Genomic DNA, 22,305 nt, shown 5'->3' on the forward strand with positions numbered 1-22,305 from the left:
TTTTTTTTTTTTTTTTTTTTTTTTTTTTTTTTTTTTTTTGCATAATGCGTAGTAATGAAGAATCCTTTCTAAAGCTATTATTTGTAATTTTCCTACTCGTCTGTTATAAGTACCTGGTAAACATGTGTACATTACATGAAACATTAATTTGGTAACCTGCCCGAAGTAAAACAACAAAACTTTGACTTTACATCTTGTATTACATAACACTCGTGTGTACGTAAATAAAAATGTAATTTGTGTTAAGCAAAAAAAAAAAAAAAAACAAAAAAACAAAAATAAGTAAAAGTAAAAAAACTTTTGCAATTTGCGCTCACTCTCTGTGCATACAAATATGCACACATTAGAAAATTCGTATGTGCTTCAGAACTTCAGAAGAATATCAAGGAAATCTCTTAGAAAAAAAGTTTTACATATTATTTTTTACTTCATCTCTGTATATAAAGTATATGCATATGTAAGAGTAAATGTTTTCACTGCAGGCAATGCATCAATCTTTAGCAAGTTTTTTGCCAAAAACACTACAGAATAGCTTCAAAAGCTCAATTTTTTTTTTTTTTTTTTTTTTTTTTTTTTTTTTTTTTTTTTTTTTTGTATTTATACTCGCCACACTGGTTGTATAATATTGGATTTGTTATAAAGTTTCGTAACGCATAACGAAGATCCCCTTAGGTATGTAGATAACTCAGCAAAATGATTTAAGGAAGCAATTTAATTTTATTACATTTGTCTTGTATTTGAGTTTACTGAAGACGTGATTTCCGCTTTAAGACTTTGCTTAGGAGAATTGTTTTTTCTTGTTTTAATTATGTGACCAAATCATTCAGGGAACGTCCGCTATATGCGTAATATGATGCTGGTCGGAAAGAAGTGATGAAAAAGGAAACGACCACGGGAACCTGCCGCAATCTAATGATTTTGTGCACAATTGTGTAAATTTTGTTCCTCTACCGACTGAACACTCACACTATAAATACGATTAAAATTGAGATTTGAACCCCAGAACACTTGACAGACTTGGTAGTCACGATTCGTACTTGTTCGGCTACTCATGCTTAGGGAAATGGTATTTATTATAAATTCTTTCTGTCAGAGTAAGGTAGTAGTGTTTTAAGCGGTTACTAGAAAATTACGCGTTTTCTTGTTATGTTTTGATTTTATATCAATTTTGGTATCCCAAGGAAATACTTATTAACGCTACTTAAAATGCTTTTGTAACAGTTTTGTAATAAAAGAGCGTTTTTAAGTCACCCAAACCATAACAAAAAATACCTTATGATTTGTGATGCCTCTGCGACGTTGCTCAGTATACGGCATCCAATCCATATGAAAGACTTGGCTCTTAGCGTTGCTTGTATTATTGTTGTTATATTCTTGTGTGAAAATTTTCAATTTTTCGAAAAAAAAAGATTCCAATTCGATCAAAGATATTTTAAAAATGACAAAATGAAGAAAATCAAAATCAAGGTCTGCTATGAAAATACAAGATTTCTATTGTAAGTCTTCTATTTAAAGTCTTAAAAATTGATCAGCATAAGGCAAAGACAGGGATTAGAAATAAAGCCACTTGCATACATTCCAGTAGATCAAATAATGGAAGCAATGTATCAACGAAGTCTTAATACGCCTCAATGCTTGTTCATTTAGCTTGAAAGGAAAGTATTTATATATGATTTAAACCGAAAGACAATAAAAAACGGAAAAAGGGAAATCATTGCATAATTACTAATGCAATGCAATATATGTTAGTGTTTAAAGAGGTCAATAAAAAAATGCAAATGGACGCAAAAAGTTATTCAGCACAATTAATCCTATGAATGCCGTGATTGTTGATTTTGATTTTTTGTAAAATATTCAATATACACATATATCACAATAGATATGAATCTTTGACGAGAATCTGAATGTAAAAAAAAAAATACTTAAGTTGGCCAATTGTTAACAAATTCTATTTCAAATTCCATTTCTATTGAAAGCAATTACCCATTAATCCATAGGTTAAGTGTAGTTGTGGGATGATATGTTTCTCTGATATTCTTTTCTTTTTTTAATTTCTTTATTTACTTGAACACTTCCTAAAATGTCGAAAATAATATAAAGCATCTGTTCAGGAGGCTATGATATTTTAAATAGGACAAAACAGCCCACTCATAGAGCCACACTACACTTATATTAAATTCATTAAATAACTTGACAAGTATAAAAAACAATTAATAATAAAAAAATTTTGGCATAGACGAAGCTGCCCTTGAACCAATTGCATGATGCAGGCAAAATAGGTTATAAGAAAAATGCAGAATTGAGACTTGACCGGCGCAGCGCAATCTCTTAATTTCCTTCTAATTGCTACATAGCTGCAAAATGAAATTCCTTAGCTGCCATCAATTCATTTTTTCAATTAATTGAAATTTACGATTTTTCCAAAGCAAAATCATCAAACTCTGTCACTTGTTTAAAAATCAATTTTTCAAGAAAAAAAAAACAAGTTACTTGGCATTCAAATTCTACCAAGATATAGTGCCGCTTAATAAGAACCATTCTTGATTATTCCATAATTGCCCCAAAGTGATTCACGCTCTTCCCCAATTACCAAGCATGAACCCCACCAAAAATGTGGGACAAATTAAGCCGCCTTATGGGAAAACGGTGAATCTCTTCTCTTCAAGGTATGAAAAATAGACTACAAGAAGAATGGAGTAAGATCCCTATTTCCGATACAAGAAAATTTATACAAAATATGTCAAAATAAAAAAATGATGTTATCAAGCAAAAATGACATTTCGGCAATTATTAATTTTTAATAATCCCTTGTCTTTTTTCTTCGTTTTAAACGTAGCACTAGGTTTAACAGGCGCTTGTTTTTGTCATTCAATTTCTATTTAATAATAAGGTGATGTCACGGCCGAAGATCGTTTAACTTTTTTTTGGAAAATTACGATTATTACCTCAAAAGTGTATCGGAAATGATAAACTTCTCACTCTCCGTCAGCAAAGTCATCTTACTGGTCCACTCAACATATGGCAAAATGTTCCCTTTCCCTATTGTTATCTTCTTGTGATATTTGCGAATGTTGTATAATGAAATGTAAATGTATTTAGGCTGGTAGTACAACAACTTGTAAAAGCATTTTATTTAAATGCAAACGCATTTATATTCTAATCTGCCAAATATTTTAGAGAAGATAGCGGATGTCTTTGCATTCAAAATTTTAAAAAGAAAAGTAAATTTTTGCTAAAAGGAATGAACAAAGAGATTTCTATGAAAAGATGTTGATTGACGGGATCAGGACGAGCTTAGAACAATATTCATTACAATTTTGTAGTTTTTGCATTTTATTTAATCGTTTGTAAAAAAACAAAGCATATTTTAAATAAATCAAATTTTTCCTCGAAATATCCTCGAAAATTTCAAGACTTTTTTTGTCTTTGATAGTATTTTTAACTTAAATCTTTTCCGTAAAGTTGATCTTTCATTATTGGTGTGTATGTGTACCCTGTAATCTATATTAATCTTTTAGATTTTAAAATCGCTTTTTGAGGCAAGCGTAGACTTGAATGACTGGATGAGTTGACAGACAAATGATTAAGCGAATGAACTAGCGATCAATACACTGATTAATGGGCCAATGGGTTTTCTCTTCCACGAATAAAAGAACAGTGAACCGATGGATGGTCAGATAAATGAACAATCAATTGGAAGGAGAAGTAAATGGACGGATGATGGAATCCTGGACGGCGTAAAACCTTCCAACATCCAAATGCAATGGCCATGAATATAAAGATTTCTAAGCATCACAGTTTTACCCCATTTTAAGGTTTGAATGATCAATTTTTCTCTTAGAAATAAAAAAAAAAAAACGGTACAAAACGAAATTTCTTCTTAATAATCACTGTCTATATAATAAATTTCAGGCGCCTTTTTCGCATTTCACATAACCTGAAATGTATTCTTCACAAGAGCAATATTAATGGGTTCAAATTCTATTTGGATTTGAAGAGCTTCCGTTAAGTGTTTTTTTTTTTTCGCTATTAAATGTGTGTTTTCGTGAATTTACAAATAATAATGTAAGAACTTATCCACGCTTCATAAAGTATTCTCAAAGCAAGAAGCTGTAACTAACTTTTTAATCAAATAAAATATGGGTAACGCCAACTGGGAAATAAAATAATGACGACGCAAAAGAGCTAAACAACCAAACAGGATATTTTTACAAATATTCACGCAGTTAAAATTGAAACAAAAAAAAAAAAAAAAAAAAAAAAAAAGAATCCTACACATACGCATAATAACAAATGTTTTATGAAAACTTGCTGAACCTTGAAATTTTCCTATGAATGAATGAATGTTTTTGTGATAGTAGTGTTGTTATAAACGAATTTATTGCCAGCGTACACACACACACACCGAGATATTTATTGCATATATTATGTAGAATTTCATTTTGATGCACTCATCAAAATTTGCTTGAAAAAACAAAGCAAATTTTCGAAATTACAAACAATAATAATTTTTATGATAATAAATGGAATAATAAATGTGCGTGTAATCAAATATATTGAAATTAATTTTAATCGTTATATGTACATAGGCAAGCATATATGATTTAATTAAGTGCCCTGAAGCAGTTTTTATATCATTCCGGCCACTTGCTACTCTGCGAGGGCATCCGTAAGCTAAATTTTTGAAATCAGATAAGATGAGAGGTGACAGAGACACGAGCATATTAATATGTCGCCATTGGAACTATTCATGTTACATGCTTGTATGTATTTCAATCATTTTATCACACTTCAAAAAGCCACTTGTTGAGGAAAATTGGAACAAAATCTACCACTTTTTCCCATCATTCCGGCAAAATGGCGATACCGCATCGAAAGTACGACATTGCTTTGACAGCTATCCAATCATCGACCAATTTTCGCATTTCTTCAATATTGAAGAAACAAAAAACAAACAATTCATTGTTATTACCCAACGGATATTATTGTCATAGAAACTTTTTATAACTCTTCGCCATATTTGCAAATACTTGAGAAGTTTATGGTAGACGCAATAAATACTTAAATAGTAATTCGGTAAAAGCATTTTAAATTTAGAATTCAATTTTTATACCCTACACCACTTTTAATACAAAAGAATGTTAAGTTTGTGCGTATGTAAGCAACATTCAGAAGGACCTGGGATATACCCACACCCACTTTTTATTACACCGATCGATTCAGAAAGTGATTCTGAGCTTTTAAGTTTATCTGTCCGTCCATTCATCTGCCGGTCTTGTTTCTTTGCGGTCAAAACTGGTTAGTCTATCTGTCTGTTTTGTTTTCTTGTATTCAACCTACAGGTGGCAATTTTCAAATTAATTTGATGAAATTTCGTATTGAATGGTTCGGACCTTATCACTTTTTCGATCACTTTCCATATACGGCTAAATTTTGCAAAGTCGTTGTATGAATAACTGCGTTAAGCGAAACGGTGTAGGGTATTTAGTGATGGTCAGCATTTCACTAAAGTGTTTTCAATTGTTTCCTGGATCAATTTTGAATACAATCAAAGTCGTCTTCAGTTTCTTCTCTAATTATTAAATAATTTTTTTGAAAAATTCAAAACTTAAAGGATTTCCGTTTTTACATCGATACATATATAATAGATGGATTCAGGTAATAGAACGACAAGACTTACTTTGCCTTGTAATGCAATTTATGTTATTATGGAATACCATTATTACTTAAAGGAAGATAAATATTTGAAGCACATCTGTACTCGGTATGATTAAATTATCGAATGGCCCTGCATCCGTCCGACTAGCTTAAAAAAGTGCCCAGTAATAAATATCCAGCTTGATAATCAACTATTTAATGCAACAGAATATGAATTCTAATCAATTTGATTTTCTTTCATAAAATCGCGTTTACTGAGGCTTCAACCTTAAGTAGCGAAAAATTGAATCGAGTAACCTTTTAATTCTTCATTTCTAGCAGAAGTAGTGACATTCAAAATAATTTGTAGTAAACAGCTTCGAATCAGACTGCATTGTTCATGATGATTGCTTAGGTAGAATGTTACTACATACAAACAGACATAGGCAAACTAAATGCATATCGCAAATATTGTGATAAGTGAGTGAATCTCTCTCTCTCTCTCAATTTATGCAAAATCCAAGTATCGAACGGTTTTAAGTGATTGTCAATTGTTTTTGATTCATTTGCAATCTTTGTATTCTCCCGAGTAGATATTTGATGATGGCATTCAATGATGATGGCTTGCTTCCATTTAGCGATTATAAACTATAGTTTGAGTAGTTAACCAAAGCTTTAACAGCTAGCCGTCATTGTATGCAATAACTTAAGAACAGAAATTTTTAAATCATTTTTAACACAAGCACTTTATTATGCAATCAATACCAAGCACTTAATGCTTTTTTCATCTTTTCTTCGGGATCTTTTAAAGTTTTCTTATCCTTATGGAAGCAAAAAAAAAAAAAAAAAAAACGAAAAGGAAAATATATGAAACACGTTTATATCTTTAAGCAAAGTTATTCATCACGCATTGCTTGTAAACGAACATGAATGTGATTGATATCAAATCAAAGAAGCGTAAAGAGAATTTGCTTAAAATCTTTATACTGTTATATAAGTATGAACTCCTTTCCTCATTAACCACTGACCCTCGTATAATTCTTCGTCAAACGACTTTCAATAAAAGCTTATATTATTTTTTTTTTTTGCAGAAATATTAAATTAACGAGCACTTGAAAGGCCTGCTAAAAGCGTCATCATAAAAAAGCATAAATAAATAAAATAAATATAAAATAGAGAAGAGTAATGATTTAATGGATAAAAATATGTTCATCAACAGAGCATGAATCAATTTAACCATTGCGTTTTTTACACGCGAATAGCTTAGCTTATGGATAAGCATAAATTAAGTAAACCGAAAAGTTCGCTGAGTATGCACTGATTGTAGTTTGCAGTTAACCCACATGTCGCCGGGCTCCTGGGTCATTAAGCATACACATGCCCACAGAGACCAATCAATAGAATGAATTAGAATAATAACCTCAAGTTATAATATAAGTAACCAGTAGGTTGAACTTGGGAAATTCAATGATTTTTCAATTTTTTGGAAAGCTTTCGTTGCAGCGTTCTAAGTCCTTAGTATAGAAAAACCTTTAACCTTTCCCTTACCATGTCAGGCTAACATTCAAACCAATGCCCGCTTGCCGTTTATCGGTAAGGCTGAAGAAAATCCTGCTCCTAATAGATCTTAGGTATGCGTGAAACAAAATTCTTAATATAATAGCACATTCACACACATTAATGGAATTTTTATCTTCCGAAGAGGCATAAATCAACGTAAACTACTCACGAAGCTTACTAACTCGCTATAACAACAAAAACAAAGAGATCGAAATTCTCAATCTTTCCTATAAATAAAGTCAGATTTTTGTAATTACTTATCTACTACAAGCGGAATAGTGACGCGTACGAGTCGCCCCTAACAGTAACAGATATTCAACGACTTAAATAGCTTTCTTTTATCTAAGTTTTGTTCAATTTTCATAGAATCGTTTTGCCTGCTTTTAAATAACTTACCGAAAATAAACACCTGGTGTACGTTGATCAATATCGGTGGCATATATACGACCCACACGGCATTTCGAAAAGAATATACCAATGAACGAGGGATCATTCTTTTTCGGCCAATCTTTAATGGGAAACACCAAGGGATACGTATAATATTCAGGTGGATCAGAGAATTCCAGATAACCATTTAAAGATACCTGGCAAATAATGAATGAAAACCAAAAAAAAAAATAAAAACCAAATTATAATTATTTTTGCATTTTTATTGATTTTTACATGCGCTCTCATTAACTTACCCTCGTGTAATTGAAACGAAAACCGAAAAAAGGCAATTGAAAATTTAAGTTTTTATGTATTTGCGTTGTTGAAACGTGAATATCGTATTGATAATCACCACGTCCTTCATACATATCCTGATCGAAAAACCAATACATAAAATAAGAACGTATTTCCGCCAAACGTTGCGGTGTTATTACATAACCGCCCAAAGCATGTGTAGGTGTATCGGGTGGAGCAATACGATTATTAGGATCTATTAAATAAAAGATATAAGCAAAAAAAAAAAAAATATATATCTCATAATGTAAGCAAATACTAATTTTATGCTTCTATTAACCAATAAAAAAAACATTTATTTTGAATTATTAAATATTTTCAAATTTTATTCTTTTAATCTTTAAACTTTGTACACATTTAATATAAAGTTATGCTATCAGATATAGTCTTTTGTCAAAATTTATGTTGAAATATTTAACATTTCATGGAAATAAGTCGCTCATATTCCGCAATACGTAATCTGACCGGTTTAACCGAATTCAAGATTCTCGCTTCGGTATGTTCTCGCGGTTTTATACCATTGCATGATGATGCTGATGATGGCATAAATGCATTTTGACGCATATAACATAATTGGGAATTTTTCCCACCGTTAGGGTGAGAAGATCTGTTCGCCTCTTCCGTTAAATTTTGTATTTTTTTCGCCAAGGCTTTAATTGTTGATTTCTGCTTATCATTGCTATTATCCATATTCGTAGTAGTAGAGCATATTTTTGATGTATTGGTGGCTAAATGATTCGATTTTTGATATAATGGGTTTTCAAATTGCGTTGTTTTTTGCAATTTATTTACCGTTGATTGTTTAATAAACTTTGATTTAATATCTTTGTAGTTATTAGTGAGCTTATTGAAAAAATTGATACGTTCTTTAATTGGTTGTATATCTGTAGCAACTGTACCTATGTCCTTTCCATTCTTTGAATGGTTCATACTACCGCATTTCTCTTTATCGTCGACGAAATCAAAATTGTTGTCATCATTAATCGTCCACTTCATCCGTTTAACGGAGTTTGCATTTTGCGGTTTTTGTTTAATTCTCTCGTCGTTTCTATCGTTAGCCTTGTAATTCAACTCAATCGTATTCTGCGAAATTACAAATGTTGCATTGTTCACTTCACCACCACTGGCCGATTTCATTTTATCTACAAAATCATTTTGCAATTTTAATGGTGCACATGTCGCTAAGGATAGCTGCTGATAGCAAATTTTGTTGCTCTTTGACACTTCATAATAATTAGCTCGATTTTTTACTTCATCATCATCTTGTTTACTGCGAGTTGTTTCCTGGTCTTCATGCGTTAGCTCATTTGTTTCATCTGAAGCCGAACTACGTTTTGACATTTCTAGGATTTTTTCGCGAAGTTCGGAGGACAATTGTCTGTGTGTAGTATGCAATTGTGGACGTAGTTGCATGTACGGATTATTTGAAGACAAACATTTCGGTGCTTCTTTGGCGATATTGAAAAAATTATTTTTAACGCAGTTACCAAAAAATCTATGCAGCGACTTGCCATTGCTATTAGCAGTTTTAGGTGTTGAAGCTAATAGAGGCGTTGTATCATCATTTAGATCGGAGCCCATTGCCATGTTAATACCATCATCACAATCCCCATCATCAACAGCTTTGGTAGATTTATTTGCCGTTTTGCACTTTGACACTTTGTGAGAAAATAAATACTTATCGAAGGCACTCATTTTTTATTTATATATATTTCTATGAATTTATTCTTTTCTTGCTCCGATTATATCAATGTCTGTTCACCTTGTCTTTACACTTGGTAATGCTTAAGAGGTGTCTTGACTTCTTCTATATATACGCAGATAAAGGTGAAAGCCATTTTACCTGAAAGTAGATCCTTAGATCCTTTAATTTTTAGAAAACCTCAGGATAAAGAAAATAATTTCAACTAAAATACAGTGACAGGTAAGTAATTTTTCACATAAGTTATAAATACTTTTATATATATTTGTAATAATTTCTACCTAATTATAGCAGCAATCGATTATCTACTTAAACGAGTTTACTAATTACCTTTCTATAATAAAGCTTGCAGTTTTGTTATGTTGAGGACATTACTGCAAATAAATAATAATGTTTACCAATATTTTCATATCCTACGCCACTTGTCACACGAAGATCTATTAAGTTTTTCCGGATATATGTAAGATCTCAAAGAACTTGATATATTGATCCATTCTTTAGTAACTCGAATCGAATCATTTGCTAACTTATACTTATCTGTCCGTCTGTCACAACTCATAATGCAACTCATGATGTTTTTTAGACAAAATATATCATGCGATCTTAAATGGGTTTTCGGATCATAAGAAGCGAAAGCAAAATCCTTGCGTGTGCTTGTAATACGCATATCTTTTTCTTATAAAATTAATAGAAATGCATTAAGAACTTTGTTCTTTTGCATTCTACTTTGTTTTATATGTATTCTCTGCTCTTTTCTTTTAATAGAACGTAAGAAATCCTTTTGCTTAAGAGAAACAAGCTTATGATAGAGAATACCTTCTAAATGGGGTTTTCCATGAAAAGACTCGAGTTATTCTTCAATTGCAAATATTTTCAGTTACCTGTTTTGATTTTCCGAAAACAATGCAATGAAACATCTTTATAGGCAGATCAAAAGACCTTTAATCCTTTAAAGTAATTGCATGGATAACTTAGAAAGATGTTGCGTTTGTTGTGAAAAGTTTGCTTAAGAAATTTTGTTAATTTCTTGTAATCTCTTCAACAAGTTTTTACAAATTTTCCGTAAAAAGGATGTGAAAGGATAGAAAATTACATCAACAATATCTTTACAATGATTGACCGAATAATCGCCTATTATTACAATCTGTGCGTATATGTGTGCGAATATGTGTTACAACTTAGTTTACTTTCAAATCACGTATCAAAAATCTTTGTCAGCAGGAGAAAACATTATTTCATCAAGCAGCATTACAAAAGAGAAAAAAAAACAAACCGCTCTATACAATATATTAAATTCGTTCAGATGTGTGTAGCGCCCAGAAGGACTTGAGACAAACTTGTCTATTTTTTGTATATCAAACAATTCAGAATTATTTTCTGAAACAAATTCTTGTATTTTAACAAGACTTAATCGGATCCGAATGAGCCCATTTTTTGAATTTCCTTTCCAAGAAGTAATTTAGCCAACTCGATTCTTAAAAATTTTACAAGAAAATTAGTACAAAGTATATTTATTATGGTAAGTTTGAAAGTGTATTTAAATCTATTCGTGAAACACTCTCCACATAAGTGGTCTTTTAAAAAGGAAGGTTTGATACAACAATGGTAAATTTTTGACAAAGCGATGTACGGTATTTAATAGTCGGTCTTGTTTCAACTTATTTTCAAATTAAACGCACACATTAACACAAACCTATTTTTTTTTTTTTTTTATTTTTGGCAAATTTTGTTATGTATGGCGGCGTTACGTGGGGAACTGGTCGTAAAAGCGATCCGATCTGATACATTTTCAAAAATCTCCGCCTTTGACTTAAATTTCGATAAAATGCGTCAACAATTGCGAACCGTAGGTTGAGCAAAACACCATACGAGCAGATAAACAGACTCACAGACAGATATGCAAACTTAAATCGATCCAAAAAATAATTCTGAATAGAGTTCAGCTTAAATCTTTTTGGGTTACACATTCATCCGCATGAACTTAGTAAATCCTACATTATAAGTAGCGTAAGATAAAAATTATTTCAAAAAAAAAAAAATTATCAATTATCAATTATTTTATGTAATTGTTTTAGATAATCATTTTAGATAATATGCCATTTAACTCAAATGTCGGAAATGGGATCTGGTGCAGCTCAAATTCGAATCACAAATTATTGGAAAGTTAACTGAGTACATAAGCAGAAAAAGTTGAAAAAGCTTACCGTTAGTCACATTTCTACACTATGTCTACAAGCTTGCATCCAATTGCTACAAGAAATGATTTTTTAGATAACCTACTCTTAGATTCATTTCAAATTCAGTTGACTGAAAAAGTTCTCCCATGTAGTCATATGGGAAGATGACGACATTTGATCTATTTTTGCATCGAATTGTTGCACGGTCGTAACGTAAAAATCTATCTATGGATGCGTGTTCTATACTTGAAAGGCGGTTATGGATCGTGATACATTCTTAAATTCACATTAGATTTTCGGCAATTTAAAGCATTCTTGCGAGCGTGCCGTGCATCATTTTTAAATTAGATCTGCGGAATTTGAATTTTTTTCCAACCAACACTGCTGATATGCTTGTCTTATCGTGCATTTTACGCGCATCCGTAAGCAATCGTACTATGAAAAAACTATGACATCTAAATGTTAAGATAAAATAATAAAGTTCCTGCATACACCTCTCTCTCCATGTCTTTTTGATAGATAAGTTTAGCTAAATTTATTCTACACATCAGAAACTTATGCTATATGTTCTTAAATATCATAATAAAAAATTTTTTTCATTATATCTTCTTTTTTTTTTTGTGTTATATCTTTCATACAATGACAAATTCTTCCACTTCATTAAAGATCTATATAGTAATACACACAGACGCATGAACATATGTATACATATGTATACATGTATATATTTATTACAAACACATGCATATATATTTATACATTCATATATATATATATATATAACAAACACACATACACACACATACATACATACATACAGAGCAAACCACATGTGCCTTATAATGTCTTCTTTAATTCAGCCAAGTTATTTTAATAAATGTTAGTAATTTCGTTATCTTATCAGAAACAAGTATTAAACAGTAAATAAACAAAATTGTTATAGTACATGATAACTGCAAATGACCGATTTGGTATGAGTAATACAACATAACTGATTCATAAGTAAAAGAGAATTTTTGTGAAAACGTTAATGCATTCTAACCTAATTTATGAAATTTCTTTCATACAGATAACCTGTCCTCTTACCCCAATTGTAATTGTTATCAATGTTGAAATCGTAACCTAATTCGCCCAAATAATCGCTATTATATAGAATTAAAGATCCACTACGCTGCTGCTGCTGTTGTTGCTGTTGTTGTTGCTGCTGTTGCTTGTCAATTGTAACATTTGCTGAAACAATTCTGTTCACCGAATTTTCTTTCCAAGTTTTTGCTTTTTCTTGCTTTGTCTTATCATTTAAAACATCTGCAAACACCTCAAACAATTCAGCAACATTACTAGTTTTATGTTTTGTACTATCTCTTCTTATAACTGTACTGTTATCACTTTCCATTTCGTTTGAAAACACAAATACTACACAACTACCAGCTAATATGCTGACTAGAAATAAATTTAAACGCATTGTGTAAACGTTTTTTCCTTTATATAAACTTTTTTATACTGAGATGTTGTTTTTTGCTTATGTTCACTTTATTGAATGAATATTCATAATATTTATTAATCACTTGTTATTAGTTATTTAAACAATCAATCCTTTTTATCAATGAGGGAAAAAAAAAATGTTGTTTTTTTTTTCTATTCACTTTATTTGTTTTATTTCATAAATTCGTTGAATACAAGTTTACGTTTAAAATATAACTGAATTTGTGTTCAAGTTAATAACGGCCACCTGTCGTTTTGGAAAAATTCTTATTTTTCCATATCTTATCTTCCGTAGCTCCGACGAAAGCACTAAGATAATGCTATAAAAGCTTTTTAAATAATTTGCTTAATTATTTTTATTCGCTCCATTTTAAAGCAATTTTGAGATTGCGATCACTGGCGGCCTGGTCGTGTTCAAAAAAAAAAATTAGCAATGCAATACAATAAGACAATGCGCACAATTACTAAATACAAAAAGGAAAAAGAAAATGTATTTTCATCTTCAGGGATATGAAATGGATTACGACGAATGGTAAAGGAAAGCATACTTTTTCGATTTTTTTTTTTTTTTTTTTTTTTTAATATAATAAAAGGATTTTTTTTTTGAAATATTTTGAAAAATTTTCATTAGGCAATTTGGAAAATTCAACCGTAGAGTGATCCCTTAGAAAAAATAATCGCCTATAAACGCCTATGTTACAAAAACGGTGAATACATTTGCTTTCCGTATTTTTTGCTTATTACTCATAAAACATAACAGATAAACATTATAAACTTTTCTTATATGTATTTTTCTTTTTTTATAATCACGGTGATGGCTAAAAAAAAATTCATTCACGACGGGATATAATTACCTAAATTGTTTTTTCTTACTTTTTTTTTATTATGTAACGCATGAGGCATTGACCACAATGATTGCATTTGCATCAAATCAAAATATGATCTATTTACATGTGTTCATACGCAGTTGAACATGCAGCTTGCATAACATTGTTGGAGTAAAAGTCATACAAAAAAATATTGCGCATAATGCACGACACAAATGCGTTCATTGTGTTCAGCGTTTGATTTCGCTTTTATTTAAACATGTCTTCTCATTATTTTCGTTCAATTTTTTTAATCATTTTGTGCATTTAATGCCGTTGTTTCAATGCCACTCATTTAGCAATGACGCGAACAAGTGTAAAGATAATCTAATCCGTCTAGCAAAGACAAAAATATGCATTACGCACAGTGGGCTAAACTTCACAAGACGACAATAAAATATTTTTCATTTCTATTTCAATTCATTTTCTAAATGTTTCAAGAGTACAATGAGAACTTCGACAAAACACTTTTTCTAATCTCTTTACAAATTCAATTCAATTTTTCTTATCAATTGCGATATAGTGAGCAAATGTCGAATAGTTTTTTGTCTTATAATAAAATAAATGAGTAAAAATGTTGCATTCAGTTTACTTATAGCTCTTCACGGATACGGTAAATTTTTAATGAAAACGGCATTATTCGTTGTGTTATTTTATAGTACGTTGTAAGATAAGAGAACTATATATATATATATATATCAATCAAGTGATCTACATAATGCTACGTCATATTTATCGTATAAAAATATCTGCAACTTTATTGCATTCTACTGTTCTGCGGCGTACTTATCATAGTGAAAAGGGTGTTTTTGGTTATCGCCCAAGACCGAAACGCCAATTCAAAGGTATCATATCACCAAAAAAAAAAAAAAAAAAAAAAAAACTAGTTTATATGAATTTTTATTGAATTGAAAGTGTTGTCAACTCGTGAATAATCTTTGTAATCTTTGTACATGTGTGTGTGCTCTCAATGCAAATCCATAATAATGATAACATCTTTTACTATTGTGCGATAAGTTGCAGTTTATTAGTTAGTATGTCGTGTGTTATTATCTGTATATTGGAATTGCATTTTATGAATAACTTTGCTTCCGCAAACAAATGAAACAAAAGCTGTTTTGTACATTTTGTTGTTAATCAAATGTACCATAAATTCTTTTTTTTTTTTTGTTGTTTTTTTTTTTCTCTTTGTGCTTTAAACTGCAATGGTTGTGTATGTCTTTCATTTTTTTTTTTTTCTCTTTTATTATTTGTTTCTTAATTTATGCTCTTTCCAATAACTATAACTATATATGATTGAGAGATAACTATAATAAATACAAGTGGCATTAATATTATTTACAATATTTTTGTAATTAAAATAAAACTTGATACGCGATTTTGATTACGTTGCCATACGCCAACGCAGTAAAGTAATGCGGAAGGGTAAAAACGCCTTACGAAGAGACCGGCTTTTACATTATAATACATTTTATGTTAATTATTCTCTTATCGGCATTGAAGTGGTGAGCTTATTGCATATGAAAGGAATAAATAAATAAATCTTTTAACAAAATTCAAATCAATCTAAGTGACGTTTATTATTATTATGTAAATATTATACATCGCATAGAACGCACACATATGTATGTATGATTAAAGGCTTGTCGCTTCGCTATCATTATCAAAATGAAAATCTAACCCAATGTCAGTCCTGTTTCTCTCACGCTGCTCACTGCTTCATACCTTGCATATGCATTGAATAACAACATAAACAAAGTTCTTTCAAAATTCTCAAAAAAATCAAAATTCGAACAAATATTTGTAGGATTTAGAGATTGTTTATAATACGTGGATATATATACATATTCGAGATATTTATAAAAACAATAGATGTGTAATACCTGTTCGGAGAATCACACCAAATAGAGCAAATAATTCCAATGCAAAGAAAAGTAAGTTTACAATACAATCGAAAGACAAACAAAACAAGAACAAAACAAATAAAAGGCTAAACAGTGACTGTGTGTTTGGTTTAAAACGAAGTTTTTGCTACCTGCCTACCTATATGCCGTTACTTTTTATAAGAAAAAAGGGTAATGTACATGACAGGTATATAGATAAGAAAGAAGAATTTTTAATAGATGGCCCGAAACCCACATGCAAAGGATATGTATGTATGTGTGTAAAGTTTTTGGACGCCATACTTTATATGAAATATTTTTTATCATTTCCGTGTATTCATGCCATACACCGTTTGAGGTGTAGGTTATATTAAGTTTGCGCGGACATAAAATGCATTCAACTTCACCCACTTGTTCTGAATGCTTGTCTGTCCGTCTGTCTGTAGGATAGTCGATCAAAATTATCCATCGTTTGAAATATGAAAAAACGGATTCAGAATTTTTCTCGATCTAATGACATACTGTTTAAATTTAAGTAACACCGCCCTAGAAAAGGAGCATTGAGAGTAAGTTGAATGCAAAAAATTCGCTAAACGTTTGAATTCCACATAATCTGAAGCAAAAACATCTACACAATCCAACCTATATAAATTTCTGGTGAAACTTAACTTTTTCAACTTTTGAGTAATGGAAGACATCAGATCGTGTTTAACAGTGTACCGCAAAAGTTGCTCGGGCTACGATGAAAATGCTGTAGAGTAAATCGATTTTTATTTATTCTGTAGGATTAACAGAGATTCAAAGACTGCTACAGATATGCGATAGACAAAAGTAATTACTGCTAAGTAATCGCTTCACGTAAATGCGCCAACATACATATGACAGCGGCGCGATTAGGGTTTACCGACGAAATGAAGATGGTCGGGCATTAATAGATGCAACATACGATTGGCCGGACACTATTATAGCATTATTTTCTTTGTCATCTACGGAGTATTCCTCGCGGGAAGAAGATTTTACCTGTAATCACGCAAAGGTCAAGATAGTAATGGAAAATTGGCAGAGAATTTTCGACAATGCATAGCTTTATAGACGTCTCATGTATTCGCAAATTGTAAAATTCAACAGTGATTTTTAGAAAGAGAAAAGTTTGATGATTTTTCTCGAAAAGTTTCCTCCGCCTTCAATAATATTAAAAGAAAAAGAAGAAAAACAACTACAACGAGCAGGTGTGAGTAAATCATAAACATTGAGAAGAAAGTAGACGTGCCGATGGATGTGCACCGGCAAGAATGTATTGATTTTTGGCCAATTTTTGTTTTATATTTTTTAAAATAGCAAATGATAGGGTATATGCAATATGATAGGGTATATACCCATACTAATGTATATTCCGTGTCATATTCAACACGAGATGTCCTTAAGTAATAGTACCTATGTCACATGGTGTATTAAAGACAAAATTATTTGTTCTCGAATTTATTTTTGATAAAAAAAAAGTTTAAGACAAATATTCACATCGTCATCTTAGATAAGGTACTAACCGGAATCGGTTTATGTGTTTTAATAAACAATTATACTACGATGTGCCTAATAAGCTTGTAGTCAAATAAGAATAATATATCTTGGGTGGGAAGCAACCAATCAAGCCAAAATATGGAACAGAGGCGGCTTGAAGAGCTGTGCATAACATTTCAGAACACCAACCGTAGTATCATATTTCATAGTTCCTTCAGAGTCGTAAACTGAACCAAAATTTCTACAGAGCTCTTTTAAAAGATTTTTTTTTTTTTTTTTTGGTTATTGTTGTGTTTTATAATTATTTAATCATTTATTTGTATGTAATGCGCTTTTTAAAGTAAAGGCTCAAAATTGTTAGACACATTCAAATTTATATGAATTACGTTAATTGAATTGAAACATATATATGCCTGTAAAGTATATATTTTCACTTTCATTTGATAAAAATATTGTAAATATTTATTCATTTACAACTCATTTCACCAACATCTACCTATGATTCCTATACATACTTTCTTCTTACGTTCTTTTACTTAACTTAACTGTCATAGTATCCGAAGAAGTACTGCAATCAAGAAATGCTCAAAGTAATGTATATCGTTGGGTGGAAGCGTACCGCAAGCATGGACATAAATTTGCAAATGTAAATCCCATCAGCATAAAAGGACCACAAAGGTAATAAAAACTTTAAACAAAAACTTTTTTATATAACGCTCACGACCAACATTTATATGAATGTGTGTATGAATGTGGTAAGCAATCGCTGCAGGCAATACATATACACAAATTGTCACAACAACAAATAACAATCATTTGTGACAAACTTACGCACTATGCGCACGCAAACACAAACACACACACACACCCACAAATATTCATACATACATACATATATACATACATACATATATATATATATATATATATATAAGCACTTACCATCACAAGTCGAATTTATATGTTTATGAATTTACTTGTAACAGTCCATTGGATGAATTAAATCCGGCATTTTACGGTCTTGAAGCAAAGGAAAATGTAAAACCGCAAGGTTTGCTAAATGCACCGGAACTGGAAACGACAACAGCTACTACTACTACTGTCGACGTACTGGAATTGCTACTTAAGCAAATTTATTGCGGTAACGCAGTTAGTGCCGAGTTCGCATACATTGAGGTATGTCAACGCAAGACTACGCAACTTCTTTAATTCATTATTTGCCAGATAAGGAAAAAAATCAACACATTTCAAAGCTAATAAAATGTTTACGTATTTATGTATAGATTATCACCAAAGTCTTAATACTTTACTTTTCTTTATTTCACTTATCGACTGGACAAACTTTTTATCGCTTATAAAGGCAATAAATCCTAAGTAATGCCTAAGTAATTTAATGCTTTCTTTTTATACTACATCTACTTAAATGAAAACTACTTCAGCAATAAATCCTAAGGCATTTCAAAGAAACTTTGTGCTTCTTTCCTCTTTTTCCATACATTCAAGAGGGTGTGGAAGAATCGTATAAAGATATATATATAATTCATTACCTTGACGTTGACATCTTAAAGAAACTTTCATTCCATATGTGTAGCCATTAAATGTTTAATTTATTCACTCCCTCGACTCCTACCGAAATTGTTTATGCATTGTTTACTTGCTTAAGATTTAGGACAATGAAAAGAAACTAGTTTGCAATTAAAGGCCCCTATCCACTTTCAATGTCCAGCAATTTCTCATATTAAAAGTAATAGGATAGGAAATAGTGCCACAGATTCATTTAGAATAACGACATGCCAGTGAAACTATTACTAAATACGGAGGAATGCTCACGTGTAGAGGGTGTAGAGGGGCAAACGGGATATGACCGATCAGTTTCTCTAAATCAAATCTCTTACAAATTTGCTCAGCAGATATCTTAGCTACAAGCTTATAAGGGACACGGAAAAAGCACAGCCATGCATATCATTCGCGACTTACGACTTACAAGCCGCTATTGTGTTTCACAATCGTAAGTAAAATGATAGTCGAATTTAATCATTTCTCTTAGCGCGAACAGTGGCGACTTCACTTAAAGACCGATCTTTGATATCATCAAAGAATGCCTTAAGCAGGAACTTATAATGCTCTCCCCTTTCCTATTCCCTACCAATAATTTTTCCTGATCATCACCCAATCAAAAGTGACTCACTTGTCTGAGATACATGAGAAAATCAAAAAGACCAAAGGAGTGCACTGATATAAGAGCCTAAGCACATATCGTTACGTTCGTAGTGCTTAGTCGCCAAAAAGCGCCCCATTGTTCCCAATCTTTTCGCGTGCGATTTATTTGGCTTACCTATCTTCAAATGTCGCGCGATTTTCTCCTCCTCCTCCTTCCTTTCTATCTAAGATATTACGTAATGTAAATAGTATTTCTGGACTAAGTGTTAGAAGGCATTTGCAAATAATGCATTAATGCTTTTCATAACCGATACAAGTTTTGTTTGTCATTGTGTGTAAACAGACTTTATCAATACTCTGTACTTTGTACATATGCGACTAATTGTTAATTAACTTTTAGAATTTAGAGGAACGTGAATGGTTAAGCAAACATTTTGAACAACTGAAAACTCGATCAGTAAGTAACGATGTACGGAAACAAATTGCTGAGTTGTTAATTAAATCACAGGCATGGGATAACTTCATGGCTATTAAATTTCCAACTGTTAAGCGTTACGGTGGCGAGGGCGCGGAAACTTTATTAGCCTTCTTTTGGCAATTATTAAGGGATTGCGTTCAAGGTGAGGCATCAGTCAGTCGTTCTACTTACATAATACACATTTGTTATTCATACATTTTTGCCCAGTTTTTCAAAACAATTTGTCACACACATAACTAATTTATTTGAAAAGTTTTCTCTAAAAAGAGAGAGAGAGAGAGGAAAAAAAAAAAAAAAACCAAAAATTTGGAAAAATTACTTACGAAATTATTACACTACTAACACTACATCAATTGTTACCGAAAAACTTTTTAAATTTTTTTATATTTACTTAAAACAATTTTATAGTTGATCTCACTCATATCGTGGTCGCGATGTCACATCGTGGACGCACTGCTTTACAGACAATCATGTTAAATATGCGACCAGCAAAAATTTTTCGTAAACTAAAGGGTGAATCGGAATTTCCAAAAGATTGTCAAGCCATGTCAGATGTCATAAGTCATTTCCGTAAGTAAACTAGATTTACTTGATGTGCACATATATATATATGTAACTATGCATATGGTGTTGGTTGTGTTATCAGTACAGAAAACAGGAAATGCTTTTACTTTACCGCAATTTTGCTTATGTTAGATTAACTTTTTTATAGACACTTCCGAGGATCTTGAAATAGATGGTAAAACTATACATTTTAATATGGTTCGAAATCCTTCACATTTGGAGGTGTGTTGAACGCATTAATTTGAAAATATTTTTTTAGATTTCTTTTAGTTTTTATTTTACAGTCCGGCAATCCTGTATCGATGGGGAAAACGCGCTCGAAGCAACAAACGCTTAAAGACGGCGCATTTAACGATGACAATCCTTTGATGGAATTTTCATCAAAAGTACTTAACGTGATATTGCACGGAGATGCTGCCTTTGCTGGTCAGGGAGTAAATCAAGAATGCCTAAATATGGCTTATGTACCGCATTACGATATCGGTGGCTCACTGCATGTATTAATTAATAATCAAGTCGGTTTTACTACGCCTGGCGAAAGAGGTCGATCGACAGATTATGCATCCGATTTAGCTAAAACTATACAAGCTCCGGTATTTCATGTTAATGGCGACGATCCCGAAATGTTAATTCAAGTTACAAAGCTGGCCTTTGATTATCAACGTGAATTTCGTAAGGATATTTTCATCGATCTAAATTGTTTTAGACGCTGGGGTCACAATGAATTAGATGATCCCACATTTACCAATCCCTTGGTCTATAAAATTATTCATACACGCAAGTCAGTCCTAACGACATATATATTATATCAATGATAATTATTTAAATTCTTTTTTTATTGTTTAGATCTATTCCGGATTTATATACGGAAAAATTAGCCAATGAATCGATATTAACAACGGAACAGGCTTTAAAGATACGCACTGATTATTTAGAATATTTAAATGCTGAATTAATTGCTGCATCAGAATATGAACCGGAACCGTCATACTTTCAAAAGCAATGGCAGCACTTAACTACCGCATCATCCGATTGCGTAACGTATTGGGACACAGGTCTAGATTATGCTTTACTCAATTATATTGGACAACAAAGCGTTTCATATCCGGATAATTTTGTATGTACTACGTCACTCTCAGTATGAATTAATTTTAAATTAATTTTTCATTCATTCTGTTAATAAATAAAACAGAAAATTCATCCACATTTAAAAAAGATACATGTTGATGCTCGACGCAATAAATTGAATGCGGGCGAAAAAATCGATTGGTCTACTGCTGAAGCTTTAGCTATTGGCAGCCTTATGTATCAAGGAAATAATGTACGCCTAAGTGGCGAAGATGTGGGTCGTGGCACATTTTCACATCGTCATGCTATGTTAATCGATCAGCATGACAATGAAATGTATATACCGTTAAATGATCTTAAAGGAGGCTTAGGCGGCAAATTAGAAATTGCTAATAGTATTCTATCCGAAGAGGCTGTCTTGGGATTTGAATATGGCATGGCCATTGATAATCCCGATAATTTAATAATATGGGAGGCGCAATTTGGT

General features: G+C 31.6%; 2 protein-coding genes across 6 annotated transcripts in view; one reads left to right on the plus strand and one right to left on the minus strand.

Moving 5' to 3' along the window:
* Positions 1-13,374, minus strand: part of LOC119634452 (protein mesh) — a 31,706-nt gene extending 18,332 nt beyond the window's left edge. For 2 of the 5 annotated variants that reach the window (XM_038028655.1, XM_038028654.1), the window contains exons 1-3: positions 12,886-13,352; positions 7,881-8,116; positions 7,594-7,781 (exon numbers count right to left, since the gene is read on the minus strand). In XM_038028655.1, coding sequence (XP_037884583.1) covers positions 7,594-7,781; positions 7,881-8,116; positions 12,886-13,261 — 800 coding nt within the window. In that variant the 5' untranslated portion in view covers positions 13,262-13,352. Of the gene's footprint in view, positions 1-7,593; positions 7,782-7,880; positions 8,117-12,885 lie in introns of all 5 variants that reach the window. The other 3 variants (XM_038028656.1, XM_038028652.1, XM_038028653.1) reach the window with 3 other exon arrangements.
* A 1,361-nt stretch (positions 13,375-14,735) lies between these two features.
* LOC119634454 (probable 2-oxoglutarate dehydrogenase E1 component DHKTD1 homolog, mitochondrial) overlaps positions 14,736-22,305 on the plus strand; it is a 9,380-nt gene continuing 1,810 nt past the window's right edge. Inside the window, exons 1-9 of the mRNA XM_038028657.1 lie at positions 14,736-14,992; positions 18,103-18,226; positions 18,535-18,724; positions 20,109-20,328; positions 20,595-20,756; positions 20,899-20,972; positions 21,035-21,531; positions 21,597-21,867; positions 21,943-22,304. Of these exons, the coding sequence (XP_037884585.1) occupies positions 14,866-14,992; positions 18,103-18,226; positions 18,535-18,724; positions 20,109-20,328; positions 20,595-20,756; positions 20,899-20,972; positions 21,035-21,531; positions 21,597-21,867; positions 21,943-22,304 (2,027 nt within the window). The 5' untranslated portion in view covers positions 14,736-14,865. The remainder of the gene's footprint in view (positions 14,993-18,102; positions 18,227-18,534; positions 18,725-20,108; positions 20,329-20,594; positions 20,757-20,898; positions 20,973-21,034; positions 21,532-21,596; positions 21,868-21,942; position 22,305) is intronic.

This window comes from Glossina fuscipes, unplaced genomic scaffold (assembly GCF_014805625.2).
Source record: "Glossina fuscipes isolate IAEA_lab_2018 unplaced genomic scaffold, Yale_Gfus_2 3, whole genome shotgun sequence".
Lineage (NCBI taxonomy): Eukaryota > Metazoa > Arthropoda > Insecta > Diptera > Glossinidae > Glossina > Glossina fuscipes.